Source organism: Phasianus colchicus, chromosome Z (assembly GCF_987193195.1).
Source record: "Phasianus colchicus chromosome Z, bPhaCol1.hap1.1, whole genome shotgun sequence".
Lineage (NCBI taxonomy): Eukaryota > Metazoa > Chordata > Aves > Galliformes > Phasianidae > Phasianus > Phasianus colchicus.
In genome coordinates this window covers 12346327-12358972 of record NC_143476.1, presented here as the reverse complement: position 1 = coordinate 12358972, position 12646 = coordinate 12346327, and the positions used below count along the sequence as shown (strand labels likewise).

General features: G+C 51.2%; 1 protein-coding gene across 1 annotated transcript; it reads right to left on the bottom strand.

The window, feature by feature from the left end:
• Positions 1-1274: 1274 nt before the first annotated feature.
• LOC149912550 (rho GTPase-activating protein 32-like) lies at positions 1275-4161 on the bottom strand (the record flags this gene model as incomplete). The annotated part of the gene is made up of 8 exons (XM_090131841.1): positions 4111-4161; positions 3716-3797; positions 3096-3239; positions 2716-2818; positions 2488-2620; positions 2240-2322; positions 1772-1879; positions 1275-1410 (listed from the first exon to the last, which is right to left on the bottom strand). Coding segments are annotated over exons 1-8 (840 nt in total), but the record flags the coding sequence as incomplete, so codon positions are not given.
• Positions 4162-12646: the final 8485 nt, after the last annotated feature.

Genomic DNA, 12646 nt, shown 5'->3' with positions numbered 1-12646 from the left:
GATGGAAGCACACAGAGCATCCTTGCTACTTGCCCTGGATCTTATGGCTTGGCAAGGGCTCGATTCACCTAGAAAGGATACACAGGGGTTAGTGTCAAACTTTCACAAGCTGAATTACGACAGTGGTACTTGATCAGGGGTGAAGATTTAGGCACGGGATTGAACGCCAGAAGGAGATACAAGTGCAGAGCAAGCTTGAATTCTATGTTCCTGAAAAGCAGGGATTTGGAAGCTGCATTTGCACCCTTACCTGCCAGGACTACCACTGCTGTTTCTGAGGGCTGCCTGGCATTGCGCTGCAGTTGGCGTTTGCTGCCAGAGGATGGCTTCCTGAGGCTGAAGCAGCAACACCAACTGCTAGCTGGTGATTCCTCCTTCTTGCTGGGTGGATTTTGCCTGGAGAGAGAAAACAGCCAATGCTGTGAGTCGTGCGTGGTGCAGGGTGAGGGAAGAGCAGCACTGAGCTCTTGGCAGCAGTTGCTTGTTCCTAGCACTGCCTGGTTTCTGCAGGAAAACACAAAAACCCACCCAAACAATGATGCTAGGTGCTGGAAAAGAAAGTCCTCTTTACCTGTCAGATGGAAAGTCAACGACGGTGTGGAATTTGCCCTGCCCAGCTGCAGGGCTTTCTTCCACTTCAATGTCCCTGCTGCTCTCTGTTACCACAGAAGAGGTGCTGTGGCCTCGCCTCTGTGCCTGTGCCTCCTCCAGGCTGAGCAGCTTTGTGGCAGCAGAAGAGACCCCCACAGACTTGGGCCCTGGGAGAGAATTGTGCCCTGTCAGGGAAAACCACAGGTAAGAGCGAGGATCAGAAAGCAGCAGCACAGCCACCACAGTTCTGGGGGAGGTGCTGTATTTTTCTCAGGCTTGCTTATCCGAGCCACTGGAAGAAGAGGAGCCCAAAATAACCATGTGGGAAGAGGTGTGTTTATGGCAAAGGACACGGTCATCATTAAGAGCAGCTTACTGTATCAAAATAGGCAAGGAAAAACCCAAGGAAATGGGGGCAGGGAACTGAGAAAGCTTCGCTGCCACACTTGCATCAAGCTTTTCCTGCGTGCAAACCATAATAATGACAGTTTCCTCCTTGTCAAATTTGGGCTTGGACATTCTCAGCATCCAGCAACAGGATGCCATACCCTAATGGAAGTCCAGAGGTCTGCTGTCCCCTTGATGGTAAAAGAGTATCTCAGACATCCTGGAGAAGGCCTGCATTTGGTCAAGGTGTCAGGTCAAGATCAAGCTAATGGAGGAAGACACTCACCTGCTGCATCTGCAATGTCTGCTCCGGATTTGGAGCCGAAGAGGACGTCTGTGTGGTTGATGATGAATTCCACCACATCCGACTGCGTCTGCAGCTCCATGCAGGCAGCTCTTCCGCTGGCGCAGGCAGACTCGTTCTGCTGTGATCTGTAGAAAAGGCAGATTTTAGAAGTCATTTCTCCAAGACCGTTTCCCCGAGTCTGAATTGTTGCAGCCAAAAGCTGTCAGCTGAGGCTCTGGAGACTTCCGCAGTGGGCAATCAGTGATGCCACTGCAGAAATTCCCCTGGATGATCAAGGACACGTCAGTCCCATCTCAACAAGACTGCAGAAATTGTCACCTAGACATTGTGCCCGTGGGGATGGAGAACAGCTCAGGCTCCTGCTCTTCTGTCAGCCACAGATTTTACAGGAGAAGAGCACATTTGATGGAGAAAAAGGGAGCACTGTTTTTTTTTTTAATGGAGAACAGATGTAAGCGTTGTGTTGAAACAGAACCAGCAGTTTACCTTAAGAGGTTTGGAGCCCACACTATGGCTAGGTTCTTGGCATGCATGTTTGTGATGGTGGAGCTCCCAGCCAGACACGCCAAGTGTCTCATCAGGAACTCCAGTGTCCTGGAAAACAAGAGAGGAAAACGTTCAGCACCAACGAGCATGCCGTGCTGCAATTCAGAAAGCAAACCTCCATTCATGCTACTTCTTGTGATTGCTACTGTCACCGAAGATGAAGTAGATCCAACCTGACTGAGTGCCACGCTGCAGCACCAAGCCCCAGCACAGCACAGCCGCAGCCATCAGCTGCACCAAGCGTGCCCCCGTGCCCAGGAACTGACCCCATAAAGTAAGCCCATGGAGCCTTCAACCCTTCAGCATACACAGGCATCGTGTTGCCGGCGTGAGACAGAGCCTGGAACCGCATCGTTGCCCTCTGCAATGCAGCAGGGCTGAGCTCAGCAGGCTGAGGGCAGCACTGACCTGTAGTGAGGAGCGGGCAGCTGCTGGATGACGTCCTGCATTCTGAGCAGCCGCTCCTCCTCTGTAGCGGCACCAACAGCATCCTGGAGTAGTGCAGAAAGGGAGCGAGACACCAATCAGGCTAGTACACCACTGCGAGTAAACCTCGTGGGGCTGACAGCAAAAGGGCCTCCGAGCTGGGGCACTGCTGCAGCCATCTGCCAAGAGGCCCAGGAAGAGGGAAATGAAAGACGTGGCCTTGTGCTTACCGAGAACTTGCCGTACAGCTGGTGGGTGAGCAGAGGGTTCGGGAGCTCCCTGAAGTACATCTTGCAGAGGGAGCTCACGCTGTGAATGTCGTGGACGGTGAGCTCAGGAATCTGCTCCGACTCAAATTCCTGCCTGGAGAGAGGGACGCAAACCCGGTTGAGCGAGAGGAAGGCAAGCCCAAAGCCACACCAGATGCACTCAGGCTGTGTCAGTCGCAGCACTCTTACCGCAGCCTCTGGATGTTGGACGCGACGCCGGACAGGCGGTATATCCCCTGCACCACGCCGTGCTGCTCAATGAACTCAGCGCAGCTCTGGAGGACCTGGGGGACTGAAGAACACGTGCCAGCCGTCAGTGGAGCTCCTGATTCAAGTCCTGCTGCAGGCTGTGCTTCACATCCCATCCACTAAGCCCAGCCAGGCTTGGCTGAAGCAAATACAGATGTGCTTGTCTCTTAGGAGCATCCGCCTCACTTTATCCTTCAGCCATCAACTCCCATTACACGCGCCTCCACTGCTATCAGCCTGCCCCCTGCTAGATATGAGCTCCCTTTCATCTTCTTTAGACGCCCAGCAGAGGAAGATCTCAGGAATGGGCAGCTCCTTACCATCACGACCGGAGTGGAGAAGATGCTCTCCCAGGTCACCTCCAAACACCCTTTCCTTCTCCACCTCCCGCTCGGTCGGTTTCTTTGGGCGGGCCTTCACCAAGGAACGAAGGAAGGTGAGGATCTTGCTGCGTTTCTTGGGCACTGCACAACAAAAGGAAGAAACCAGGTCATTTCAGGTCTGGCTCCGTTGGACGAGGCCAAGCACAGCACATTCTACAGAGCACGTCAGAACGGGAAGAACGTTACCAACCAGTACATACAAAAAGGGATTTTCCCCATGCCTGGAGGAGCCCAAGGCCAGGTTGGATGGGGCCCTGGGCAGCCTGATCTAGTCTCACATTAAATGTGGGGGCTGGGAGACCATCCCGAGGCGGGAGGGTTGGAGCATGATGATCCCTGAGGTCCCTTCCATCCCAAGCCATTCTAAGATTCTGTACTTTCCCCAAGTCCAATCATAAACACAGGAGGATTGGGCCAAATCTCTGCCCCATGGTGTGCATGAAGAATCATCAACCCAGAGGACAATGTGGCATGGATAAAGGAGGTACTAAACATGGAACACACCCCAAAAAAGACTTCATTTTGCTTCCCCGCACCATCAAATGTATCATCCATACCTGGCTTTGGCACTGAGTTGATGAGTGCCTCAGGAATGTTCTTATTAATCAGTTCCACACACTCCCCTGGGAAAAATCCAACCTGTAACAAGAAGAGAGGCCAACTATTGCATGCAGCACTTCTCAGATCTGAACTGTTAAACCAAAAGCCAGATAACATTTCCCTCGGAACGTGCTTGCCTGACGTTCCATAAGACTATCCAGCAGAAAATGGCCATAGTTCACAGCATAAAGGTAACAATTTTTCAACATTAGCAGCCAAAGGCAAGGTCCTCTGACACCGACACAGGGAAACTGTTTATGTCCACTAGGCATCCTGTGCAGGCAGAGCAGCTCTAAGCTGAGATTCCTGCCTCTACTGAAGTTGCACTCTCCAGTCTGAAGCTTGTGCCTACCTGGAAGCCGAGCTTGCCTCTCCACCAGGGGGTCAGCTCCTTTGGTGGCATGTCGATGACACACACGATGTCTCCCACCTGCAAGAGATTGCAACGTCAATCCCAGCTTCAGCACGGCTGGGAGGAAAGCACAGCTCAAATGACTGCATTCTTCTGCACTGCCAAACATCGCCAAGCATGAGAGCACTTGCACCAGTGCAGCTCTGAAGGCATTTGCCATTGTAAAATTGAGCAACAAGGAACGCCTTGAACTGCTTACCTCAATGGAGAGTTCATCCGCTGCCTGGGCAACGTATCTCTTAATAGCATGGGCAGCAGCAATAGCTGGAATGTTCACAGGTGCCACCTCATGGTCCAGCAGGGGCTTCCCCTTGTTCTCAGCCTGAAACAGAGAGCACAGGCCACGGTGAGGAGCTGGGAACCAACAAGGAGGATTTCAAGGTGAGGAGCACATCTGCAGAGAAAGCTGCAGGAAATGCACTCGGTCCTTATCGTGGGCACTTCAGAAGGAACTGCAAGTCTAATAACGGCTGTTTCTCTCCCTGGTGTGCAGCAGGCACACGCCAGCAAAGATGCATCTCTCCCCACCCAGACTAATCAGCAATGGCACTGACGCAGACAGGTGGCCTTGTCCATTTTGCCCCCTCCTTTCCTGCGCTCTTTGTGCAGGAAGGCTGACTCTTTAAGATGCTAGGAGACCGTGAAGAGGGAAACCAAAGCTACGGCTGCAGTTACAAGGTGCAAACAGTGCCATTGCAAGCACCAAGCAGCTCTCTTGAGCAGTCCAACCAACAGCGAGGCCAAACAGAGCAGAGAATGATTGTTGTTTCTGCAGCCATTTCAAGGGAAAAGTCAGTAGAGGACAAACCCCACAGCCGAGATGGCTCTGGTACTTTTATAAACTTGCCACGCTTGCACTACTGTCTTGCCACAGAGGAGCTCTCTTGGAAAGCAGGAGAGCACATCTGCGGCTCACTCTGCTGGCTGCAGTCAGGGAACAAAGACCAATCAGAGCTTCAGACTCTACCTCTGTCCATGCCAGGTCAGGCCCACAGCTGATCTCGCTGCACGCCACGGCCATCAGCGTAGGTGTGACAAGCTGGAACTGAAAAGAAACACACTTTTATGTTCTCTGTTCACATCTCTGCTGTGCTCCCTACAGCTGTCGGGCACACTCACACAGCCCAAGCACGCCTGCTGGTGTCCCTGGTGATGCTGTGCAGCTCTGCACAAGCTGGGGCTGGGACTCTTTGCCTAAGGGATTGGTTTCCTGTAGACCAGCTGGTCACAGCACCACAGACAGCATCCTTCTGAGGGCTGAGCTGCAGAGCATGTGGAGAAAACCCACACGTGACCAGCGTCCCATCAAAGCTGGATGAGGCTGTGTTACTAAACACGGGGCGTCACGGGCTGCTAAAGCATGTGGGGGGACAAACCATGGCAGGTACCTGGCAAGAGATCAGAACGAGGGAGAGAAATCTCTCGAATCCGCAGCCGTTCCTTGTCACTTTGCTCTGATCTTCCACGAGCAAAAGCTGCAGCAGGGAAGCAGGCAGAGGGTGGAGAGAGGAGAGAGAAAGAGCAGGTCAGTTTGCTTCCACGGTTTAGCAAAGACTACAAGGGAAAAACCAAAATCTGCCCTCCCTCAACTTAAAAACTTAAGTTTTCAACTTAAAACCATTTCCCCTTGTCCTGCAGTTATCTACCCTTTCAAAGAGTTGATTCCCCTCCTCTTTTTAGGCTCCCTTTAGGTACTGAAGGCTGCCATGAGGTCACCCCACTGCCTTCTTTTCTCCAGGCTGAACAAGCCCAGCTCCCTCAGCCTGTCTTTGCAGGGGAGGTGCTCCAGTCCCCTGATCATCTCTGTGGCTCGCCTCTGGACCCTCTCCAACAGCTCCCTGTCTTTCTGGACACTGTACTGCAGATGGGGCCTCACAAGAGCAGAGCAGGGGGGGACGATCACCTCCCTGTCCCTCATGGCCACCCCTCTGCTGATGGAGATAATGTGATCCTATGAGCTCCGCCAGCCAGCAGTTCTCAGCACTCACTGTCCCCCCGTCTCTCCCACACTGTCTCAGCTTACCTACAAGGTGCTGCACAGGACGGTGTGAAGACAAAGGGACGCAGTCGGTGCACAAGTGCAACAAGCGAGCTGCTCAGTCAGAGCTCCAGCGCTCCAATGAAGGGACGCAGCACGCACTGCTCCTCCCCTCATTCTAGCCCTGATGACATCACTGAGGGCCACCAGGCTGCTCCACCACGACGGACAGGGTGGGGAGGCAAGACCAGTCACAAGGGCAGAAGATTCCAACAGCCCAGCCCAACGTTCTGGAATCAGGGGCTGCTTGGAATTCTACCCCAGCCAAATCCTGGAGAAGCTGGCACGGGGTCGTCATGACCAAAGCGCAGGACCTGGCGCTTGCTCTTGTTGAGCCTCGCACAACTGGCCTCAGTGCATCCCTCTGGAGGGCCTTCCTGCCCTCAGCCAGATGGACGCTTCCTCCCAGCAGCGTACCTTGCAGTGCTGGGCCCATGTCAAATCCACACTAGAGTGGCTTTTGTTACATTCAAGGGCATGTTGCAGCACCCATCTATTTCACCTGGAAGGAAATAAAGCAGGAGATGGGAGAAACACAGAACTACTGCCAGACTGCTTTATCCCTTTCTTAGCCCAACTTCCCTTGCCTCATCCCCTACCCCAACTCCTGGATGATGCCCACAGGCTGATAGTTGAATCTCAAGTCCATAGGACTCCTTTCACAGGGCTCCATCAAAAAGGCTGTCACACTTGTTCCGTACACTCACACTGACCCAGCAGTGGTATCACAGTCACTTAACACACACACAACAACCAAACCCCGAGCATGCACATCCCTTCCTGCGTGACTGCAGCCCACAGCTCCCCTTCACACCTCCGTGGATCTCTGGTGTTTTACACTGATGCAGCCTCGCTGCAGCTCCGTGGCTGTCACACAAGGCCTGCAGGACCTCTTTCTCTGCAAACCCCGTCTGCAGGCATTGGTTCACGAGGTTCACCTCCTGCCCTCCTGAGCAAAAACAAGCACTAAGAGCAAGAGCAAAGCACGCTGGACTCGACCTGGCTGGATCCCCAACCCTCAGTCCTGTCAGACGGACCCTGGTGTGGAGACTCATCCCCAAAGCCTGGCTGGACATCAGCACAGGCATCATTCTTCAAACGCCCCATCCAAGCAGCAAGGGATCAAAGCGTTGGCACAGCTGAAACAGAAATGCTGTGTGAGTTTCCTGTTAGCACTGAGCAGGAACAAATCTACCGCTGAGCAGCAGGATGTGAGACAAGCAGCAGAAGACACCCAACCTGCAGAACCAGCTCGTTTGGGGTCGGTCCAGATGTTTGTCTGCTCCCTTCCCTGGCCCAGGCCAAGCTTGTGAGCTGCTCCTCCTTGGTGCAGGGGGAAATGGTGCAGATGCCATGTGGTGGCTATGCACAGCATGCCTTGCACTTGCTTTTCCTCTCTCCATCTGCCATTAGCAAACAGCATCTCCAGCCTCCAGAGATCACTGAGTCCAACCCCTGCACAACAGTGAAAAAAAAGATATGATAAGGGGTACTTAAAGCACAGCATCTGTAATCAGATCAGACTCCTGCACTGTGAAGACTTCCATGAGTATTCCTGCAGAGTGCATCACTTAGTCTCTCTTTAGCCTTGTGTTCATGGTTTTCCTGTAAGAGCTTGTCTAAACACTGCCTATAATCGTGGTTATGCTAGAAGCATTTGGATTTATTGATCCTCAGTGTGATTTCAATAACAAATTCAGATGTTTTTTTGTTAGGGACAGCTTTCAATTTCTCAACTGAAATTTCAATATTGCATTAGGTGTTGACAACCACGGGGGTACAGTACAGAGAATTACAGGAAGATTGATTTCTCCATCTCCATGCTCCTAGACATTTATGATTACAGTGATGTAGTTATATACAAAGTTGCAAGATACCAAAGCTAGAATAACCTCTTGGTGCAGCAGGATGTCTGGAGCCCAAGTGCAGAGTGTCAGTGTTGCAAAGCCTTGAAGAGGTGCACCGTATGTGCTGGGGCTGATGACACAGACACTGGAGCAAGGCCAGTGTGATGTTAGAAACTTGACCAGCAGCTGATCTGTTGTAAGCCATTTCTGGACACAAATGGGATCTGGTCGACTTAGGACATGACCTTTGGGCTGGAGAGCAACTCCCCGAGGAATCACACAGCCACTGCAGACCGTTGGCAAGAACCCCATACCAAAACAGCTCATCTGCAATCAGTTTTTAATCTGTGCAGCAGTGATTGGAACAGGCGCATGCTCTCTGCAATTGCAGGAATGTTCACAAGTGGAATGTACATCACCTGTGTGCTCCAGCTCTTCTGTGTGCATGCTAGGAGCAGTGATCCCCCTGCACCCAGGGCTGCAATAAAGTCCTGTGGGCTTTCTAACCTGCCCACCAGCAGCCCAGGCTGCCCAGAGCCACATCCAGCCTGGCCGTGGATGCCTGCAGGGATGGGGCATCCACAGCCTCCCTGGGCAACCTGTTCCAGTGCCTCACCACCCTCTGGCTGAAAAACTTCCTCCTCACATCCAACCTAAACCTCAACACCCCTCGTCTCAGTTTAAAGCCATTCCCCACGTGTCCCATCACTGTCCACCCTCCAAAACAAAACACCTCGGCTGTTCAACACTGAAAGAGCAAAATAACCCACAGCTCTTACTTCCACTGTATGCATTTAATTCCAAACTTAAGGTCACAGGTTAATTACTCAGGTGATCCTTCCTGACAGAAGAACTACTCGTAGTGATGTGTAGGAGTAAGGAACAGTTTGAAAAGGTCATGGACATATTAGAACTTGCAGCATTTATCTTAATAGATGCCTACATTGCAAAGCATTTTGTAAAACACACGTTACAAGTACTGTGCATTGGATTACACTATATCAAACTCTAAGTAACAATACAGGTTGCTTTTACATCTACACTTACATGCTAACTCCTTGATAAAATTCCTGACTGCCTTCAGTTTTATAGCCAAAGCAGTGTTTGAGCTGGTAATGTACTCTTGAACAGCACTGCTGCCTTCAGCATTTGTATGTTTAGATCTGAAAAGAGAACTTGGTCATTATTTCACGATGAGAGAATCTTATATGACAAAACAGAATTACAAAAATCTGACAATACTGTAAAATGCCAGCGTAAGAATGTGGCTTTGATATTTTTTTTTTTCTTTTTTTTTTTTTAAATGGTGAGTGTACCATTAATTCAAGACAAGAATTTTGTTTGTAAGTCGATCTCTATAACTGTTCTTGGCATCATTCTGTAGGATGAACTAGATACATGGAATTTGGCACTGGCTCCCCGGGGCAGTGGTTTGGCACTGAGCTGACAAAGGCCAAAGAGCATTTGCACAATGCTCTCAGACACAGGGCTTGACCCATAGGAGGTCCGGTGTGGAACCAGGAGGTGGAATACATGATCCTCGAGGTCCCTTCCAAATAAAGATATTCCATCATCCTCCAATACTTATATTCCCAAGTCCTGTACGCAGTGCTCAGACGCTTAATTGAAAGGTTCCATGAAACAGTGAGGTATCTATGTCCCTTTACCACTCAGTTATTCAATTTGCCACATGGATCTTTCATCCAGTCACATTAAAAAAACACTCAAAGTATTTCCTTCAGTCTTCCATTCTGATAGAGCTTTCTGGAGCAAATAAAGAGTTGCAACTCAGAATGTCCACACCTCCCTTCCTGCACCCTGCATACTTTTTTCATTGCACTGTGATTACGTACCATTCTATTGTCACCCTCTTCTGTCATTACATTCATTCTTTCAGTACATAAAGGGAGCCTACAAAGAGGAGGGGAATCAACTCTTTGAAAGGGTGAGTGACAGCAGGACAAGGGGAAATGGTTTTAAGCTGAGGGAAGGGAGATATAGGTTGGATGTCAGGGGGAAATTCTTTACGGAGAGAGTGGTGAGGTACTGGAACAGGCTGCCCAGGGAGGTTGTGGATGCCCCGTCCCTGGAGGTGTTCAAAGCCAGATTGGATGGGGCCCTGGGCAGTCTGGTCTAGCATTAGGTGGAATGGTGGTGGCCCTGCATGTGGCAGGGGGGTTGGAGATTCATGATCCTTGAGGTCCCTTCCAACCCTGGCAATTCTGTGATTCTGTGATTCTGTGATTATCTAGGCAGTTTACTGCCATTAAATTTTCCAGCAACAGATGCCCACATGTACAATTCCAGTCTGAAGTGTGTTCCACCAGATGACAACTGGGAATGTCTTTCTCTCACCATTAGAACCATTGCACCTCTGACTAAACACATAGCTAATCACCACTGAAAACCTAGGTGCAATTTCTGCAGTGCACAGACCAACTACGTGTTGATTAACATTCAGAGAGATTGTGCAGGTGTCCTTTTAGGAACTGGCCTACAGTATGCTAAGAGGGATGGATGTGGGGACATTAGGATCACGTGCCCTCTGCCTTTTAAGACAGCCCCAGCAGAGCAGGTCAGCAGGCTGAAGAGCTGAGTGGGTCACCAGGGCTCAGAGACTTCACTCGGCCATCTGCAAGTTGAGGGACTTCAGCCCAAGCTGCCCTTTTCCATGCAGGCAAGGAGGCCAAGAGAAGGTGGATCGGCACGGTTCTGGTGCAGACAGGGGCTGCAGTGTGAGCAGGCCTACACAGACAAGGCTGTGCCCACACAGAGTGACAGCAGCTTTCGCTGTGAGCAGATTCCCAGGGGGCCTGAGCCATGGCAGTTCTTGATGGCAGCATGTTCCAATCAGCCCTGGAAGTCTTCTCTGGACGTCTGTCGCATTCTGGAATCCACACTGAGGACGCAGTCGCTGTGTCAGAGCAGCTGGCAGAGTCACGGGGAACCGTGACGTAGTTGGCCCAGGGAGCAACAACAAGGCCTGCACTGCTCAGCCAGCCCAGGCCAAAGGGGAGCACGAGAGAGAGCAGAGGAGAGAGGGGGGGAAAGAGGGCCAGGAAGGAAAGGCCTGTGCCTGAATGGACGTGTAGCAGCAGCTGCTGACAGCAAACTCGGTGATGGCAGGGGCACAGCAGAGCAGTGCAATGCTGGCAGCTTCCTGTGTCTTTCACACAGGCACTGCAGACATGGCCAGCACTGGGAGATCAGCAGAACTGCTGCACACCTCTGCCAGCCCAGGCCAGAGGAGTGCAGAACAGTGAGCTGCTGCTGAGGGGAGAGAGGATGGCCTGAGAGCTGACCTGAGAGGCAGGGCTGGCTGTGTTACAGCAGCCTCTGTGTCCTCCTCCTGTGTCTGTGAGGGCCAGAGGGCCAGAAGAGAACATGCCCAGACAACGAAGCCCTGCTGTCCTCTGCTGCTCAGCTGGAGAGATGTTCCGCCTTCCTGAAGGACGCTGATCCAAAGGGAAGGAATCAAAGGAAGTCCAGGCTGGCTGTCCTTGTGGGCATCAGCTGCTGGCAGCTGCCTCTGTGCTGCCATGGGCAGGGCACAGCACACACAGTGTTTGCAGTTCCCTGTGTGACACTGGCCCTGGTGACCTGACAGCCATAGGGAGACAAGAGAAAGAGCTGCCTCCCTCTGCCAGATGAGGCAAAGGTGAGAATCCCAGAATCACAGCATGGCCCGGGTTGGAAAGGAGCTCAAGGTTCATCAATCTCCAACCCTTGGCTCTCCAAGGGTGCACAGGGGGCTTTGTTCTCCCTGTGGTGCAGCTTCAGTGCCAACTCACAGCTGAGCTGGTTGGCACACTGTGACAGCCTGCCGCTCTGAAGCTCTTGGGGCAGTGCTCAGTTCTTTCTGAAGTACTCTGGAAAATGCTGCTTCTCCTTCAAGTCAATGTCTGTTTCCAGACAGACGTCTTTTTCTCCTCTGTACACACAAACAGTATCTTGTAACTCCCTGGCACAGTGCTCAGAAGTGATACTTCTGGAAGCACGTCAGAGAAAAGTGGCCTTGTCCCAGTGGACTTTCAGAGCAGATGAGAACAAGTCTTGGTTGACGGCTTTCTTCTGCTTCTGGAACTGCACAGGCAGGTTGTGTGTTGTCATACTTTATGCCAGAGTGCCAAACTGAAGCAGTTTCTGCAACCTCTTTTTTTCATACTTGTCACTCTTTGCTATTTCTGAGTTCTGAGTCATTTTTAATGCGCTCTCATCTAAACTACTGTGTCCTCCAGTGTCAGTGTTGTATGAATCAGGACTGTGGGATTTCATCAGTGAAAGGATTCTGCTCTAATGACTGTCATTCTAAAGCTGATATTGTTTCTACCGCATCAGGCTTGCATTGAGCATCTTTGATCAACAGAGAAATCAGAAAAATTGCTTTTCCTATTGCAGTTTCCTTTTAACTAGTGATGAAAGCTGTCAGTTTATTTTTGGCACCAGAAATCCTGGGATGCAACCAGGTTAGATAAGAAGTGAAACTGAGTCAACAGTAAAGGAACATAGATGAGATAGCATCACACAGCTCTGGAAAAGATGTTCCAGCTCTGTGCCTACCTACACCTTCAGGAGATGAAAAGTACTGGCT